The sequence below is a fragment of the Protomyctophum bolini genome (genome assembly GCF_963924005.1).
Source record: "Protomyctophum bolini genome assembly, chromosome: 16".
NCBI classification, from domain to species: domain Eukaryota; kingdom Metazoa; phylum Chordata; class Actinopteri; order Myctophiformes; family Myctophidae; genus Protomyctophum; species Protomyctophum bolini.
In genome coordinates, this window is record NC_137877.1 from 29,182,283 (window position 1) to 29,199,827 (window position 17,545).

The 17,545-nt window shown below is 43.1% G+C and overlaps 1 protein-coding gene across 3 annotated transcripts in view; it reads right to left on the reverse strand.

The window, feature by feature from the left end:
• The window catches only part of tanc1b (tetratricopeptide repeat, ankyrin repeat and coiled-coil containing 1b), a 140,063-nt gene that overhangs the window by 89,988 nt on the left and 32,530 nt on the right, over positions 1-17,545 (reverse strand). For 2 of the 3 annotated variants that reach the window (XM_080786508.1, XM_080786506.1), the window contains exon 3: positions 11,638-11,844. In XM_080786508.1, coding sequence (XP_080642634.1) covers positions 11,638-11,844 — 207 coding nt within the window. The remainder of the gene's footprint in view (positions 1-11,637; positions 11,845-17,545) is intronic. The other variant, XM_080786507.1, reaches the window with a different exon arrangement.

The following is a 17,545-nucleotide window of genomic DNA, read 5'->3' on the forward strand; positions in this document are numbered from 1 at the left end:
CACAAACTCAGAGGGACGGCCTAATGGGTTCCTGGCATAAAATATAAATAAATTAAAACAAAAATCTAAAAAAGAGAAAAAAGCAAAACAGTGGAGAATAATCTAAAAATAGGAGGTTGAATAAAGTCCAAGTTCCATAAGTCCAGATAGCAGAGCCCCCCCCGGTTCTGCTCTAGCCCTGACCTACTGTAACCCAATCCAACTCTCCTCCTCCAGAGGACAGATAGCTATTTCCCATTACCGCATCCTAATACAGCACAGCACAGCACAGCACACACACACACACACACACACACACACACACACACACACACACACACACACACACACACACACACACACACACACACACACACACACACACACACACACACACACACACACACACACACACACACACACACACACACACACACACACACACACACACACACACACACACACACACACACACACACACACACACACACACACACACACACACACACACACACACACACACACACACACACACACAAACAGCCATCCCTCAGCCCAACAGCTGTGATCTTGGCCCGAGATACCATTAGGATACAGGGGTAGAAGAGTGAACGGGGTGGGTGGTGCAGTTTTGGCGGGTGTTAGCTGTGTTATGACATGCCAGGCATGGAGAGTCAAGCTCAGCTTGATGCACACTGCCATCTATGGATGTCGCTGTTGAAATGCATAGTGATGGTGCCTGATGCCATAACATTGTTGAAATGTATAGTGATGGGTGCAGCTTCCATGACCTGATGCCATGACACTGTTGAAATGCATAGTGATGGGTGCAGCTTCCATGACCTGATGATATGACACTGTTGAAATGTATAGTGATGGGTGCAGCTCTCTATGACCTGATGCCATGACACTGTTGAAATGTATAGTGATGGGTGCAGCTTCCATGACCTGATGATATGACACTGTTGAAATGTATAGTGATGGGTGCAGCTCTCTATGACCTGATGCCATGACACTGTTGAAATGTATAGTGATGGGTGCAGCTTCCATGACCTGATGATATGACACTGTTGAAATGCATAGTGATGGGTGCAGCTTCCATGACCTGATGCCATGACAAACATGTGATGATCACGCCTAAGCTGGTTCCTTGTATGAGCCTGAGAATAAGTCCCTCTGCACACGTTCTGCACGCCACCTTTCTGTCCTTCTAAAAGCCAATTCTTCTCGTGTAGCCTGGAGCAAACCTGTGAGATGCAATGTTCAAAAGATGGATTCAAAGAGCAAAGTAGTCCATTATGAGGGATAAAGTGCCCAGACTAGAAAGTGATTAAGTGTGAAAAGAAACACACACACAAACACACACACACACACACACACACACACACACACACACACAAATCGCTATCAAACATCTGATAGCATCATCTAAAACCCATCTGCTGTCTGTCAGGATGGGTGTCCGACTGTCCGTGCAGTAGTAGAGGACCCAGCACAGCCTCCAGCCAGTTGGCCAAACCAGCCTGTAGTCAGGCAGACTACAGGCTGACAGTCAGATACGGTAAGTTTGTGCTGAAAACCTCCATTCATCTGCAGGATAGTCAGGCACAACCTATTAGCCGGGAGTCATACAGACCCCATTATAGTGCAACTACATGAGAACAGAGGGGGCTGTGTGCGAGACACACTTAAGTCCAGGTAAACATCTCATAACAATTGCACACTGACGAATATGTTCACTTGACTGCAAGTATTTCATCTGAAAACAAGAGGGCGTGTGGTGTGAGTAATCTAAGCCATATGCTCAAATTCAGATTCGGCTTACACAAGGCACTAAAGAGGAATTCACACAGGATACGCACATGCAATAACAAACACATGGCTGGTTATCAGGGAGAGATTCTCCCGAATTCCCCTCTAGGGATCAATGAAGGTTTATCTAGGGAATCATGTGAATCCCCACGTGGAGGATGTAGGGCCTTCGTCCTCCCTGCTGACAGGTGCCGCCACAGCCCGTAAGACTACGTGCAATATCACCCTCCCTGACCAGCTTCCCTCCTCCGAACACGGGACCAAGTGTTCATGTAGACGCTCGACAAAGAGGTGGATTGGAACCCACAGGCACCACTGCGCCAAATTACAATCTTTAACAGGCATGAAAAAGCCTGCAGCACAATTGGGGGGGGGGGGGGGGTGTCAATGGTGTCACAAACCTGAAGGACAAAGGCAGGGGAGCAGAGGTTACACATGCTCAAACGCTTCTGTAATTTCCTTAGACTTCAGGCTGTATAATCTAGAACGTAAAATCTATTCTGTGTGCGCATCGTGTCTTCTGCCTACAATTAAAGACCTTGGCTGGTGTGCACAGTGAGCTCAGTAGTCGCTCATTCAACCTTATTAGTTCCTTGAGTTCAGCCAAGACTCTTGAAGAACCATGAGGGAAGGAGGGAAAAAATATGATCTAGATTAGAATGAACAACAATCTCACATAAATATATAATGGACCTCCCCCCCCCGCTCTCTCGGCCTTCGATGGCCTCATGAAAGATGTTCCCCCAGCTATCAGTTTAGTATTCACATTGCCAGGACCACATTGACTTAGGTTTAGGTTTATTTATTTAGCACATAGTTATAAAAAAATAGACAATACATATCAATGAGCAAAAATACAATGCAAGGAAAGGAAGAAGACAGCTGGCTTATTTGGAATCCTTTCCTGTATGGAAGAGGTCATTGATTAAGAAGATTAAAAGTTCATTAAGAACAATACAAAAGACTACAAATTGACAAAGGGAGCAGCTGTGCAATAAAGAAATAAAAACACAGAGACTGCACAAAATGTGGAAATTAACTTTGTATTGTTAATTTCCACATTTTGTGCAGTCTCTGTGTTTTTAAGGATTATCACAACATGACGTCTTCCCAAAAGCAACTCTGAACTCCTCAAAGCTAGGAAAAGGCGGCATAATGCTTGAAACTTATCATCAACTGAACACACACAGACAGACAGACAGACAGACAGACAGACAGACAGACAGACAGACAGACAGAGGGAGAGACAGAGACATACGTACGTACATACGCACATAGGGCTGGAAAAACAACAAAACTATGTCACTGATGACAGAGGACAAATAAGCCAGGTTTCTCATCAATGGGCCACTGGGTGGATTTAAAAAGCTCATTATAGGCATATAAAAACAAGACAGGCAGCAGGACACACTCCTTTCTTGTGATATGCCAAGTGAAATGTTGCCACTATTCTACTAATCTGTCTGCATTGTTTCAGCAGCGGGCTCTTTAGTCCAAGTAAAAACCCTAACCCTTTTTTTTTTATCAAGAAAAGAAAATAAACGAAAAGAAAAGAAGACATGAGTGATGGGAAGAGAGAGAGAGAGAGAGAGAGAGAGAGAGAGAGAGAGAGAGAGGGAAGGGGGTCTCGGGGGGGAAGAGCAGGTTGACGAGATGTGACTGCAGTGCTGAGGATGCTCTGCATATTGGCTAGTTCAAGACTCCATGACCACTGTGAGCTGTCAACCAGCAGACGCACGTGCACGCACGCACACACACACAGTATACCTGTGGACAAGCGCTAATGACGTCCAGCTGATGTCAATCACACAGATGTGAGGGGAAAAAAGGATGATTGTTCATGTACGGGAGATGATCAAGGAGTTCTTCCAACATTCTTCCACGTGGACTCTTGACTTCTTCACATTTCAACTCTTCAATGGGACACAGAGTGTCCTCTGTGCGGTAACAACGCTGACAATACCCTCCTTTATGCACCCAAATGTCATTCCACATCTAAAAAGTGAAACGTAATGTATTCAGGCATAAGAGAATGTTGAAATGGATTCCGAAATAGAGTGAAACGTAACTATTACCAGTTAGTCATAATTCACTGGCTGTCTCTTGGGGAACATATGAAAGTACCCCATCTTCTTATTATGAGCTAAACCTCATCTTTTTCAGCAAATGAGTCTTTTTTGTAATTACATTTCTAAAATAGTTGAGACATGGTATTAATTATACTTAATCGTTGCCTCATACATTGGCATGACATAGTGTAAACTTAACCATAATTATGAATGCAAATTTGTATTTTATTGCCTATTCATAGACTGGGCTTTATTATCCAGTTTTCTCATGCAATTTCCAAATGTACCACTGTGAGAGATTCATTATCCTTTCAACAAACACTACATGCCTGATGGCCACACATGCTGTTCTTCTGTATGTGCAGCTATGAATTATCCACTGATCTCTAATAAGAACATGGTCATGCATTTTCTAAAGATGAGCCCAAGCTCAAACATCTTAACATAAAGCCAGATGGTTGTAATCCTACATCGACGTGAGAGACACCACCAGAGAATTAACCATCCACCTCAACAGTGTTCCAAATCTACTGGGAGCACTGGTAAAGAGTATAAAACAAACGTTTGGGTTTAGTGATGGTCATTGAGGCGGTGGGCCAGTTGGGGATTCACAGAGGATGAGAAAGGGGATTGCACGTGATAAGAAGCCAATGCACAGTGTACTAAAGTGAAGAATTGAATAGAACTTGGCACTTGGAATGGCAGCCTCCATCAGGGCTCTTTTAAGATGGGTCCTCTGCAGCATCACAATGCCTTTTAAAGCTCAGCGCTGCAGAGGCATCGACGTCCACCAGGGAGTTGTGGCTCTGCTGCGAGTTCCCCAGAGGGGACTTTGGGAGAGCGGCAGAATGCACATCGAAATGCGACGCCACTGGGGTTGAAGAGAGACTCAACCATCTCTTGTTTTAAAGAGTGAGGTGTTTCGTAGATCGGTCTGGCAATTGTATGAAAGTGTTGTATCATTTTGGTCAATGCATCTCTGATTGTCATTGTCTTTTAACCCATTTAGGCCTGACCTCAAAATCTAAAAGAAAAAAAATCTTCTAAATCCTCTAGTTTTCTGAAATAAATATTTTCACGATTTTTCAAAAATAACAGACCTACAAGCTCGTAGCGCGCTATGAGGTTGTAGATCTGCTATTTTTCAATAGCTAAATTATAACATAATGTTTAAAACACCAAAAGGGGTTCCCGCCCAAAATGGGTTGTAACTTGAAAGGGAGATTAAAAACTATTCAGCGGGGACATATTAAAGGCCATATTATTACTGAGAGAAATGATTGTGGAAATGAGTCACACAGCCAGGGTGATGAAAAGAGTCCTATCACAATCACTCATGTGAAATAAGTCCCTCTCTAGATTTCTTTTGCTTCAGTTCAAGTATAAATTGTTCTTGGAAATCACATTGCCATGGCAATCCCAGCCATATTCACCAAACCTGCCATTTGATCACTTAGTAAGTCCACTTTTCACAGTCAGTTTTCACTCTTCAGACAGTCTCCACAGACGTTTACCACTGCACAAGGACACAGACAGACAGCTAAAACAGGGATGGGGTACGTGTTCCCGCGATTTCCATTGTTCACAGTAGGCCGGTGCCCGATGGGCACAGTCTAGTTCACATTAATGAATGGCTGCACATTAATTATTAGATGTGATCAAAAACATGCACAGCTGTGGCGAAACCATTAGTACTTCATCAAGTTCTATCAACCATGACATGACTTTCCTACCATTCTACATTGATATGAATATGGATATTTGTCACACTGCCTATTGTGTTAATATCCGTCTTCAAGCTTTGCTCAGAGAAACATTTCCAATATTTGGTATTCATGAATTCCCATAGCTTTGCCAAATCAATAACCCCGGCAGGCATAGCTATTGTATTAAAAATCCAATTATTGCCAATTCTGATATTTTGCTCTAGAAAAGGTGTCTCTCTGACATATCAAAATGGGAAAAAGGTCAGTAACCAACATGAACCTCTGGCTCGAGATGGTTTTTTTTCTCTCGATGCATTAAATGATCAAAAAGGGCATTTCAAGTGACCTCCATTTGAGGTGTTTCTGGGGGAGGCTAAGCTGACATCTAGTATGTATATGTGGTAGCCCTTCATCCTGGCTGATAATGGAGGTAGTTCATCATCACTCATGGATGCCAGCCAAGGAACGTTCGACTGAACCGATACCAGCCACAAAGGAAAAAGATAAGCAACAAGGAGATCTATGTATCAACCCATTGTGAGCAAAGAATAATTCCACCCGATCCAACTTGCAAACACAGCTGGCTCCGGCTAGCCAAGGACTGTGGAGTAGGCGGGGGGTGGCGGGGGAGGTTCACTGAATTTCCTTGAGGTTGAGAATGACTTACTAAGTGGAAGCATCCGCACTGTGTTCCACCACAGCAGGATGGCATCCAGTCTAATAGCATTAACAGCAGGGTCACCTCCACGCCTGGATGGCCAACAGGACGTTTGGGGGGGCATTTTCAAACCCTCTGGACAGAGATATCAGTCTAAAGCACTGAGCTGTGTTCCCTTTCACTGATGTGCACATCTGCTCGGGTGATAGATAAATATAATCAGCCTTTGAACCAAAGGAAGCCGAAGCCCCTATCCAACCCCCCATCAAAGTATGAAAGTTGAAATTATTTCCACGTGAAATGGTCTACCCGAGACCTGATCTTCCCCACGCCTCATCGCATATATACACCAATTAAAATGACAAGCAGCCCATGATAGCAATAAATATTATATGAACTGCCGTTTTATGCTCCTTTGAAGGCAGACAGGGAGGGATATAGGGCTGATTGTTGCCCACGTGACTTGAGAATGGTCACATTAGTGGTGGATGTGTTAACCACAACTATAGTGTCCCTATTCGGGGAATTCCAAGCAAAAAATAGAACATTTGCCAAAAATAGGCAAATATTTGTTTAAATAAATAGCATATCTACAAGCCCATAATGGATCGCGTTGCAGGCAGCATATTTATATAGATGGGGTTTAAGTGGGTAGTTCATCAACCCATGTCCATTCGCTTAGTGGAAATTCATAGATACTTACACAGAACTGTCTGACGGCAGCACTGTTACGGGTCTCATCTCATAGACAGGCAGGGTGATTGTAAATATGTTAATATATCGTTAAAGGGAAATTATAGGCTTTTCTGAAGCCTATAAGACCAAACAGTCTCGACAGGGGAGCCGTCATTTCAAAAGCACACCATAGAGCTAGCAGTGCGACCTTGAGGAGGACAGATCCCACTGGGTAGCACAGTGACCCGTCATGACCAGACGGGGTCACTGTGGAGTTGCCCAAGAGACTGACGCTGGGACTGGAGTACAGATGTGGGGAGCAGCAGGACTGTATCCCACTGACACAGAGAAAGGTGCTTCTTAAAGCTCATCTTGGGACCAGTTTGATGTGTCCTCCACCTATAATTGAGGTTCAGGTTTTGGACAAGCTACACTGACCCCTGGCCCTATGCTACGGAGCAACTTATCTTAGACAATTATAGACAACATTCCTCTAGTATCCTCCCCTCCTTTTTGGGGCCTTGTGTGGACTCAACTGTAAAGGCTGTGTCCTGTTCAACACATGTCAGGGGGCTGTGTTTGATGGTTAAGCTCTGGGCTTAGCTGATCAAAGTTGTGGCAGCCTACAGCGTCGGAGCCTGTGTGGCTTGGGCATCCGTCACACTCCTAATTAACTCAATGTTTCTCTGTTGTCCCCCTGTGAAGTTTTCAGGAAAAGAACACCCATTAAGTCGGGGGGCCTTCCACAACGCTGTACATTATCCAATCTGTCAGGAAATAAGGCCGGGCCGCAGAATGCATTTGTAGGCGCGGAAACCACATCCTGTCAGTGTGACTGTGTAGGGGTGGCTGGGGAGGAAGGTAATAAGGATAGATAGGTTGGTGAGTAGAAATCGACCAATCACCAGGTGATTGTGGATGGTGGTCATGCCCTGAGACCTTTTTCTACAGGATTGTAGTCACTGCAACTCTAGATGCATTCAAGCTGCTTGGATCATGCAAACAAAACAGTTAAGTATAACAATGGTAAGATGCTGTGTCACACCATGTATACCAGACTGAAAGATAAACACGCATGTGCGTGCGCATAAAAACAAAACACACATGGCCGTGATGCATTTTACAGTAAAAGGGAGTGACTGTGCGACGTCTGCTTGCGTCTATGGTTTCAGCAAGGCCTGAGCAAGAGAAAGCACAGCACTGCAGCCCAAGTTGTTTTCGTCAGAGAGCCGAGACATTTCCTGGAGTATGTGTTTATTAACCGGAGGTGTGATCTCTCTCCCTGCGGGTTTTCACACTCACCTGCGAGGACAGTGGAACAGTGCCTACAGTCGATCCCCCCTTCCCCTCCCCCCCAAGCCTCGACTCCCCTTCCTGCCTTGTAGGTCCGACCGTCATCCTATCTTGTCAAGTCTGTCCCTGCCCCCCCCTCTTCTCTGCCCGAGTGCACCCTGATGGGAATGAGTGCACCCTCATGAGAATGCACCTTTAATGAGTGTTCCTTCATTTCTCTCCGGGGGCCTTTCCACCTTCACACACCCTTCCCTCTTCCCTTCCTAGTCCACCTCTCTATATACACCATCCTCCTCCCCTCCCCGTCACTGTAAATGTGCATTTCATCAATGTTCACTTAGATGAGTTCTAAACAGTCGTTGCAAATAACAATAACATGTGTTGTGAATATGTGTTTAACTTGACTGTGCACAGTGTGCAGGTGAACTCAAATGGCATTGAGATAAGGATCCAACCTCTGTCTACTTGACAGCTTTCTGTAGCTGAATATTGAAAAGGTTTCTTCTCCATTCAAAATAAGCTAAAATGAATTTGAATCCAGTTGGACCGGCTCAAAATAACATGAACATGAACTTGGACAGGCCAAGTAGACCTACAACATCCCAAACCATACCAGATGCTTCACCGTGTAAGGCCCAAACCTACACTTCAACACATCTTACACTAAAGGACAGATCAAAGCCTCTGCCACTCTAAACAAAGGCGAGATAGCCCCCAGATGACTCCCAGATGTGAGAGGGAGCCGAGTGACCACTTAAAAGATTTCTACCCTCTTTGCTAAGTCTTCAGAATCGGAATACAAAAGGCTCAGGTTGAAACAAGTCGAGATACAACCCGTGCCCTCTGCTTTGAAGACGGAGCACCGTATAGCTGCCGATGAGCGACATTCTCAACATGGCGAAGAAGAGACCGAGCCAGGGAGGACTGATAATTAGATACAGCATAAACACATGCCCATTATTTACGGGCCAATAAAGTCAGGCCGTCGTGTGGGCCGCCATCCTCACGGAAGCTGACCAAATAACTAAGCAGTGGTGGAAAAAGTACTCGCATGTTTTACTTAAGTAAAAGTATCAATACTGAAGTAGTATATCTAGAAAAAGTCCGGTATTTGCTTCAAAGTACCAAAAGTAAAAGTACTCATCATGCAGACTGTCTCATTTAAAGTTTTCAAATGCATAAAACTCATTTTAAAATAGCAGATCTACAAGCTCACAATGCATCACGATACGACGCATTGTGAGCTTGTAGATCCACTATTTTCAAATGTCCAAACTATACTCTGAAATGTATATAAGGCTGAAGTGGTAATGTATGTTTTGTAATAATATTGGAAATCTACAAAGTAACTAGTAACTAAAGTTTTCAAAAAAAACTGGCAAATGTAAATACTCAAGTAATGTATAAATACCTCAATGTTTTTACTTAAGTACAGTACACAGTACAACTAAGTACATGTACTTAGTTACTTTACAACACTGCAAATAAGACACAAACAAAACCCCGGAAACATGGTGTTTACATCTGTAGGGGAAACAGGATGGTCTCGCTATCCTTTATAATCACTATATTTTGTCTCCAACTATTTTGTCTAGCACAGTATATTTGGTATTTTCCAAGGTTGATAACTAACCAGAGCAGTTTGACATGCGTCTGCAAACGCTAGGCTGAAAGCAACAGTGTTTTAGGGCTAAGTCGGGGATTGTCAATCGTGGAATGCTGTCAGATGTTCAACGCTGACACAATAGCACCTGAAGGTAGACAGGAAACTTCACTTTAACAGGAAGTCCACAGAGACGGATACAGTCCCGGCATGGGATTAAGTGTTGAAAAAGCGGTACTTCACAAAGTGCTCACAGCACTCTGAGCTCGAGGGCAGATACAGGGTCTATGGTGTGGAATAGAAAATGCATTCTGCATTCTGAGAGCACAAAGTGAGGAGTTTGTTGAATTATGATGTAGAGGATGCGCCTTGGGATGTCTCACTTCACTTGAGGGTTTTGTTAAATATAAAACCGCTGAAATGGGGAGTCTGAGGCTACATCAACATTAATGTGTTTTCATTTTAAAACACATTCTAAAATTAACAAGTAAAAAAATCACACCCGTGTGAACTGAGTGCACCACTCAAAAAAGCCCATAATACATGCCTTAAAACGCATATTGCATCTGATACCATTTGACAACACAGCGTATATGACCCTTCGCTTCCCGCGTTTGCGCGTCTTACTGGTGTATAGGGGGAGGGATCAGTGGCGCGTTCTGTAGGATTTTGGCTTATTTGAGCGTCATCTTCCTGCCTACATGTAGGCTAGTAGGATGCTAGGCTACTTGGTTGCCAGTCTGTAGTTCGTAAGTTTGCTTGTCAGTGACGTGTGAGTGTACACACCAGTAGACTGTCACTGCAGTACACCATCTTCCATCTCTCCTACCCTATGGCTCTGGATCGCCGGTGGTATTATTATTATTATTCGCCGTTAGAAAATGTTCGGTGGTCTGATCTGATAGCCACCTCCCCTCCCCTCACGTCAAAACAGTTCTCAACGTTTACATCTTACTTGACGAGAAGACATGTGGACATATCCTTATGGAACTAGGGAGAGAGGGAAAAACACCACAAGAGTGACGAGTGATCAGTCATCAAACATGTGTTATCTCTGCAGTCAGCTGACACCCATATCAAAGAAACCATACAGCGTGTATTTAATTATTTGATATCTCCGACAATCAACGCACTGCGAGGCTACAATGGAAGCATAATTCTGACAGCCCGCGGTGGAATGGACAAGTTAGGGTATAAAAATGTGTACTACATGTGTCTCATGCAGGTGCACAGTTGTGCACCTGCATGAGAGGAAATAAGGTGAAATAATTCTCCATGCTAGGGGCGTAGCAGTAGTCTGCAGTCTTGAATCAAAAGCTCAAGCAGCATTGGGAACAAAAAATAAAAAGACTCAAGCAAATCCTATGTGCTCAGGATAGGAAGTAAGAATTGAGAATAGTAGACCGAAGCAGAAGAGAGGGGTAAATTATTTGCTTTGGCTAAACAAGGCTCAACAGCCAACCAGAGAGCTCTACTTCCCCTCTCGGCAGTTGTTCTTGAGGGTCAGGTGAGAGACCAATGCAGTCGTCTCACTACCACAGATAGCCGTGCACATTCCAGATTCCACACCCGAATGACAATACCTGGAATCGTGTGCTGTGTGTGTATAAATTTTTTTTAACCATCATTTCAAAGCCAAGACATTGTTGGGCAGGGGGGTCTTTTGGTTTCAAATGGATCATGAAGGGTATCAGATCTTTTTCACTTGCTCTGCCTCATCTGGTGCCACATTCACTCCAGGTTTTTGAGGTGCCGCTTGTGAAACCCAGTGTCCCGGTTAGGATAGTGACCAATGTTATATAGTTTGTAATTGAAAGGTGGGAGATGTTAATAGACTGGTACCTGGTGATCTTTTGCTAGCACGTAAAGGCATCATGTAGGACTGTCGTGGCAGGAGAGGTGAAGAGGGCAGGGACATGGACACACCCTTCGCCAGACTCAGCCTGAACACATCATCGTGGGAGTAAGGGTGAGCACTGCCGGCCTCATGGGGCTGAGGGATTACTTCAGGGCCTTTCCTCTGGGCATAGTGGCTGTGGACGTCACCTGCTGAAGAGAAATGGGATAACTTTTAGTATGTGATATCATATCACTTCAATTATATCAAATCAACTTTGCATTGACACAGGCTTGTGAAAGGTCAAGTTAAACTTTATTGTCCACAAGGGAAATTAGTCTTGGGCTTTCACCCCTGCTGCAGCCACTCACAAAACATTAATGACAAACAAAATACAAAACAGAGGGGGATACAACATTACACAAGTGCACACATAGTGTGGAAAATCTAACCTCTTACAGTCACTGCTGTTTCAGAGCCTCGTTCAACATTTTAGTTGATGCCGGTACAAACTATTTTTTAAACCTGATGTACTTGCACTTCGGTTCGTTGTACCTTCTCCCAGAGGGCAGAAGTACAAATTAAAAATGTAAACATGGGTAACATCACTGATTTTTTTTTAGCCTGTTTTAATGTAGCCTGCTCATAAATTGACAATGAAGGTGAAAGTTAAGACTGGATTATATAAACTCATTATTAAATATTCAAAAATATATTCTTCTTCTTTGTGCTTCGCTGAGATAAACCCAGCTATGAGAAATTGGTATGTGGATATGGGAATTCACTATGCCTTTCTTTGACTTTTGTGTGGTGCAATATTTAGATATTTGATATTCATTTGGATCAGACTCATTCAATTTAAAATTCCATGTTAACCATGAGTCATGACATATTGAAAACACACTGTTTTCAATGAGTCTAACATGGTTAACATGAAGTTTGAAGTCTGATCAAATGAATATCAAATAGCTATTTATCAAATCAAGCAATTTAAAAACTGTCTGTGGTGCCCACAAAAGCCAGACTAGTCATAGAAGAGAGTGAAATACGCCAATAAACTTAAAATCTGAGCCAGCCATCAGTGTGTGTCTGTGTGTGTGTGTGTGTGTGTGTGTGTGTGTGTGTGTGTGTGTGTGTGTGTGTGTGTGTGTGGTCATCATGAGAATGTACAGCCACATGGTGTGTATTTAAACCTAAGGCCATGAACCAGTGAGTTTCTCTCATGCCACAGAGGTACATGGGGAAGGACAGTCAGTTAGCACAGTAAAGAAAGGTTCTTTCATTGACCACTTGAGCTTAGATAACATTTTGTGACTCATTCTGCACACTGGCAGGCAGCCCTCATCCAAACTGTAAAGGCTGATTCACCAAACAAGACAACGGTTAACGTTGGAGAGGGCCATTATATTTCCATACTCACTCCAGAGGGGCCACATTGCATCCATGTCATAGCAAAAATTGCCGATCTGCAAGTTCAAAACGAGTCGCATCGCGATGCGTTTTGAACTTGTAGATCGGCTATTTTTGCTATATTTGAATTGAAATCCTGAATAATGTTTTGCTATTTTTAATTGGAATCCTGAAAAGTCATTTTAACTAAATACAAATATACTGTATTGGACATAAAAAAGACAATCTAATTATTTGTAATACTACTCAGTAAGCTACTAATTTAGACTGCAAGTTATTAAAGCGGGTCATGTTCACATGTTTGGAATTGTAACAGCTGAAATCAATAACATATCAGTATTTCTAACCTGAGGGCCACATTAAGTGAAGGTCCACATGCCGATTCAAACTCAAAGTGGTGAAACTAATGATGCCAAGGGCAAAACACCCAACTTTATCTCTCCCACAACATGCTTCCCAGAGTTCCTAGTGGTTTGGCACTGTGCAGTGTGATCACAAGGCTACAGCTTAAAACAGATATGGGAATGTGCACTCTCACATCTCCTACGAGCGCAGTGGCCCGATAAGCCATCAGAAAAGCTCCTGGCAGTAACCTATAAAACATGAAACCTGACGATACGTTCAGGAGAGTATATTTTCACACCGCTTCCAATCTATAGCAAAATAAGGGTAAGCACTGTTTCCTATTTCCCATGGAAAAGTCTGCCTTTGTATGCAACTGTACAGCGGCGTCAAAGAATTTCAAAACATAGGAACCTGCTGAGCTGGTTGTGCTGGTGGGTGTGGAATCTAATACAGTCCGACATTCAAGCCGATAGGTTTGTGCAATGTATATCCTATGCACACTGTACTCTCAAATTATCAGTCTTTATAGAAAGACTATTATTTCTTTGCTCCGGCTATCAGGTGCAAGCCGCGGTCTGGATAATGCCTACATTCCTTCTCTGTGTCCTATCAAGTCCACTCTTCCTTTGTTTGATGGTCTGTACATTCCAGGCCTTTCCCCCCTAGTAACATTTCCCCTGAGCTACGTACATGACCTAGCCCGAGACCTGCAAATGATTTCACCTGGCTGCTAGGTCGCTCTGCAGAACCCTAGCTCTAGTCTAGATGGGAAAAACACAGGTCCTGCACCATTGAAAGCCAATACTGCATGGAAAGACTATTCCAGTCATGGAGCCAGCGCAGAGCGAGGTAATCTATTCTGTGGCATTAAAGTTGTCCACTCATCATGGCCACAAATTAAAATGTATGAATTATCAACCTCTAATAATACAGCTTCTGCGTCACCAGGCCCAGCAAGATCATAATCGCAGCTGTGGCAAACCACAGTAATGACAATTAGCGTTGGTTCTGCTTTCAGGACCATTGCTTGTACGGGTCTCTCTCGTTGGGGAGGCTCGTTCAGATTAGCAACGACGCCTGTCTGCAGCCGAAGATTTGAACCAATCGCAAAAAGACAGGAGTGCAAGTGGTAGAGGCTACTATTACTGTTCTGCTCCTCTCCTCAGGGGAACCGAGTGTTGCTGGCCACAGGGCTAATCAGAAACAGAGAGAGATGTTTTCGTCCAGTCTCTGCCTCGCCACAGGGGACACAAAGCTGTCCTGTGTTTTTAAAGGAGCTCCTAAACAAAGGAGAATGCCAGAGGCAGGAAGCAGCAAGGTCACAGCAGCACCTCTCTGCATACCCCCAGTTGGTTTCTACCTTGTGAAGTGGTCCGCCAGTCGCTCAGCCAAGGCCATGACCTGTGGGACCTGTAACCTTTTGGCAAGAGATCTGTGTCCACAATCAGCAGGTCCAGCACAACAGAATATTGCGTTATATTGGATGGAATTCACAAACTAAGAATTCAACCACGAATGAGGGAATATAAATTGACACAAACGTAATATTTCACAAAAGATAAAGACAAAAAACAGATGCCGTCTACAGTCAGTTAATGAGAAAGCTGTATGAGAATTCTCTATTCTTCCAAAAGAATAACATAAAACATCTGATCATCTTCCGGACAGAAATCCTATACTACAGTCTTACTTCCTTTGGAGGGTATCGAGTTATGGTGCTTATTGGACTTTCAAGTTACTTTGCCAGTTTGCCTAAGATGTTTAAAACTCCTGCCAAAGAAATCCACTAAATGTGGTAAAGGACTTACTCTCCATAAAGTCAAAGTAATGTATGTGAAACACAAGTAAACAGTGAACTGGGATAACACTCATTGCTTTGATTTCTTTGATTTGGTTAACAGAGGCTCTTCACTTAATTCATATTGAGTAGTTTCAATAGGAATCCTCGTTTAGCTTTGCAGCAGCTGTGTGTTGCACGAATATGCTTTCTCTGTGTTGCAAAGAGAAAATAATCCATGTATGCATCACAGCACTAGTGAAGTCACCTTCACAATGGACAACCATGCCCATTATACAACATTCAGGTATTACACAGAAAAGAGAAAACCTTTGCGTCTGTGAATTCACAGTAAAAAGAACCAATGCAGAGTTCACCTCTTGTGTCAGTACATTTGTGAACAGTCCTGAGTCTATTCTAACATTTCAAGAGCTGAACATTTTAACAGTGCCAATATATCCTCATTGTCACCATAGCTTTAAACTCATAAAACCATTGGCTACACCAAGTATCAAATCATAAAAGCTGCCTTCGTGTGCCGTGTCCACTCCATGCCAGCTCGTGGGCGATACAGGTTTTGACCATAATACATGCTAAAGAGATTATGACAAACTTGTAATTAGGGGCGATGCTTCTGAAAACAAGAGGCACCACATAAAAGCTGGTCATCCAAGCACAGCTGAACAGGATGCAGTGTGTTACTATAGGCACATTTATACTTTGTTGTATCAAGCAAGTATCAACTGACAAAAACGATGCATATTCTACAGAAGACTGTTCTGTGAAGTACAAGTTAGCCTTACAGTAACTGCACTACCATCTGACCCATGCTATATAACACAGAGGGACACAAGGATGGAAAGTCACCAGCGCTATTTCAGTTGCTTTCCTAAACTCCCGATTGGGGCAAGGCCTGCAATTTCAGCCCCTGCTGTGGTCAAGGAAATCAACCCTTTCTAATTATACAGCACTGCCCCAAGATGATGTAAAAATGATTACAGTCTCTTGCATGCTCTTTCTTCCTCATCAAAGAGAAGGGCCAGAGCCCACGACCAACATGCCCTGCCCATAAAAATGCAGAATATTATTTTGAGACATTGATTAAGCTAAATAGATATTAAATTGGAAATTGATTATCTGACTCGGCCAGTTTGAGTCATACTGAAATCCTTAAAAGTCAAACATGCCATGTCCCATTTTTCAAGCGCTGCCAGTGTAACAGTACGGGGACTGGAACATTTGCCTTTGAGCTTTAAGTTAAATTAAATACTGTACTCATTTCAAAGTATTGCTTTAAGTATTTGAAGGGATAATAGAATAAACTTTGAGGAGGGGTTATCTAAACGCATGAGACTTTGCGCGAACAAATAAATAAATAGATAGATAAATAGTGTTATGATGAAATACATCCTTCCTTGCTTGCTGAATATAGTAACATGTAGTAAACGGTAGTCCAGCTAGCCTCTTTGGTTGTCCAGCCACTCCAAATAAAAGTCAACCACAGTGAATTTAAGCCCATTTTTATTCCTCCATGCATGGTTTATGAGTCCCATTTTGCCCCTGCTAGTATGTGAGGAGGTGGTATGGTACCACAGCTGAATGCTTCAAAATGGCTTATCGGGTGTAATTCTGGATTGTGTCTGCCTCTCAAGTAAATCTGAGCAGTGGAATGTGATCTGTCACTCTGAGAGAGAGAATGTTAAAAAAAAAAGAACCCTCCACCCCCACTGCTAGCGAAAGCAGAGTTTCCTCTATGGTCCAGAAGAAGCAAGAGTGTTCCACCAGTGGATCATGTAACCTTGAGCTAGGATGAGCTTAAGCCAAACAAAGGGCCACTTAGTATTCAAACTGTGCCACTTCACTTGGCACAAACGTTGAAAACTATAGAACCCAGCCATGTGGGCATCAGCTAAGCATAGATGAGATTGTATGCGACTTCAATATACGGTATACTTATGCAGTATGATATGAGAGAGACAGAGAGATATATAGAGAGATAGATAGATAGAGAGATACAGAAATAGATGGAGAAATGGACAGATAAGACCGATATACGAGCCGATACAGCACATATTTCTGTCTCTATTCTGACTGATAATATCAGCAGCATAAGTTTCATCTTTACTTTTCATCACTTATTTTGTAGTCTGGAATGGTAGAAAAAGCTGATCAAGTGATATTACTCAAACATAATAAATGTTCTAGTGAACTTGCACCTTGCACACAATACATACATACCCAGCCAATCACCAAACATACCTTAGTTACGTCATCAAGATTTTATTGGCCGGTGTACACCACTGTGTGTGTGTGTGTGTGTGTGTGTGTGTGTGTGTGTAAGCAACCACTCTCTAATAGCTTCTCTAGTTGATTTGATGAAC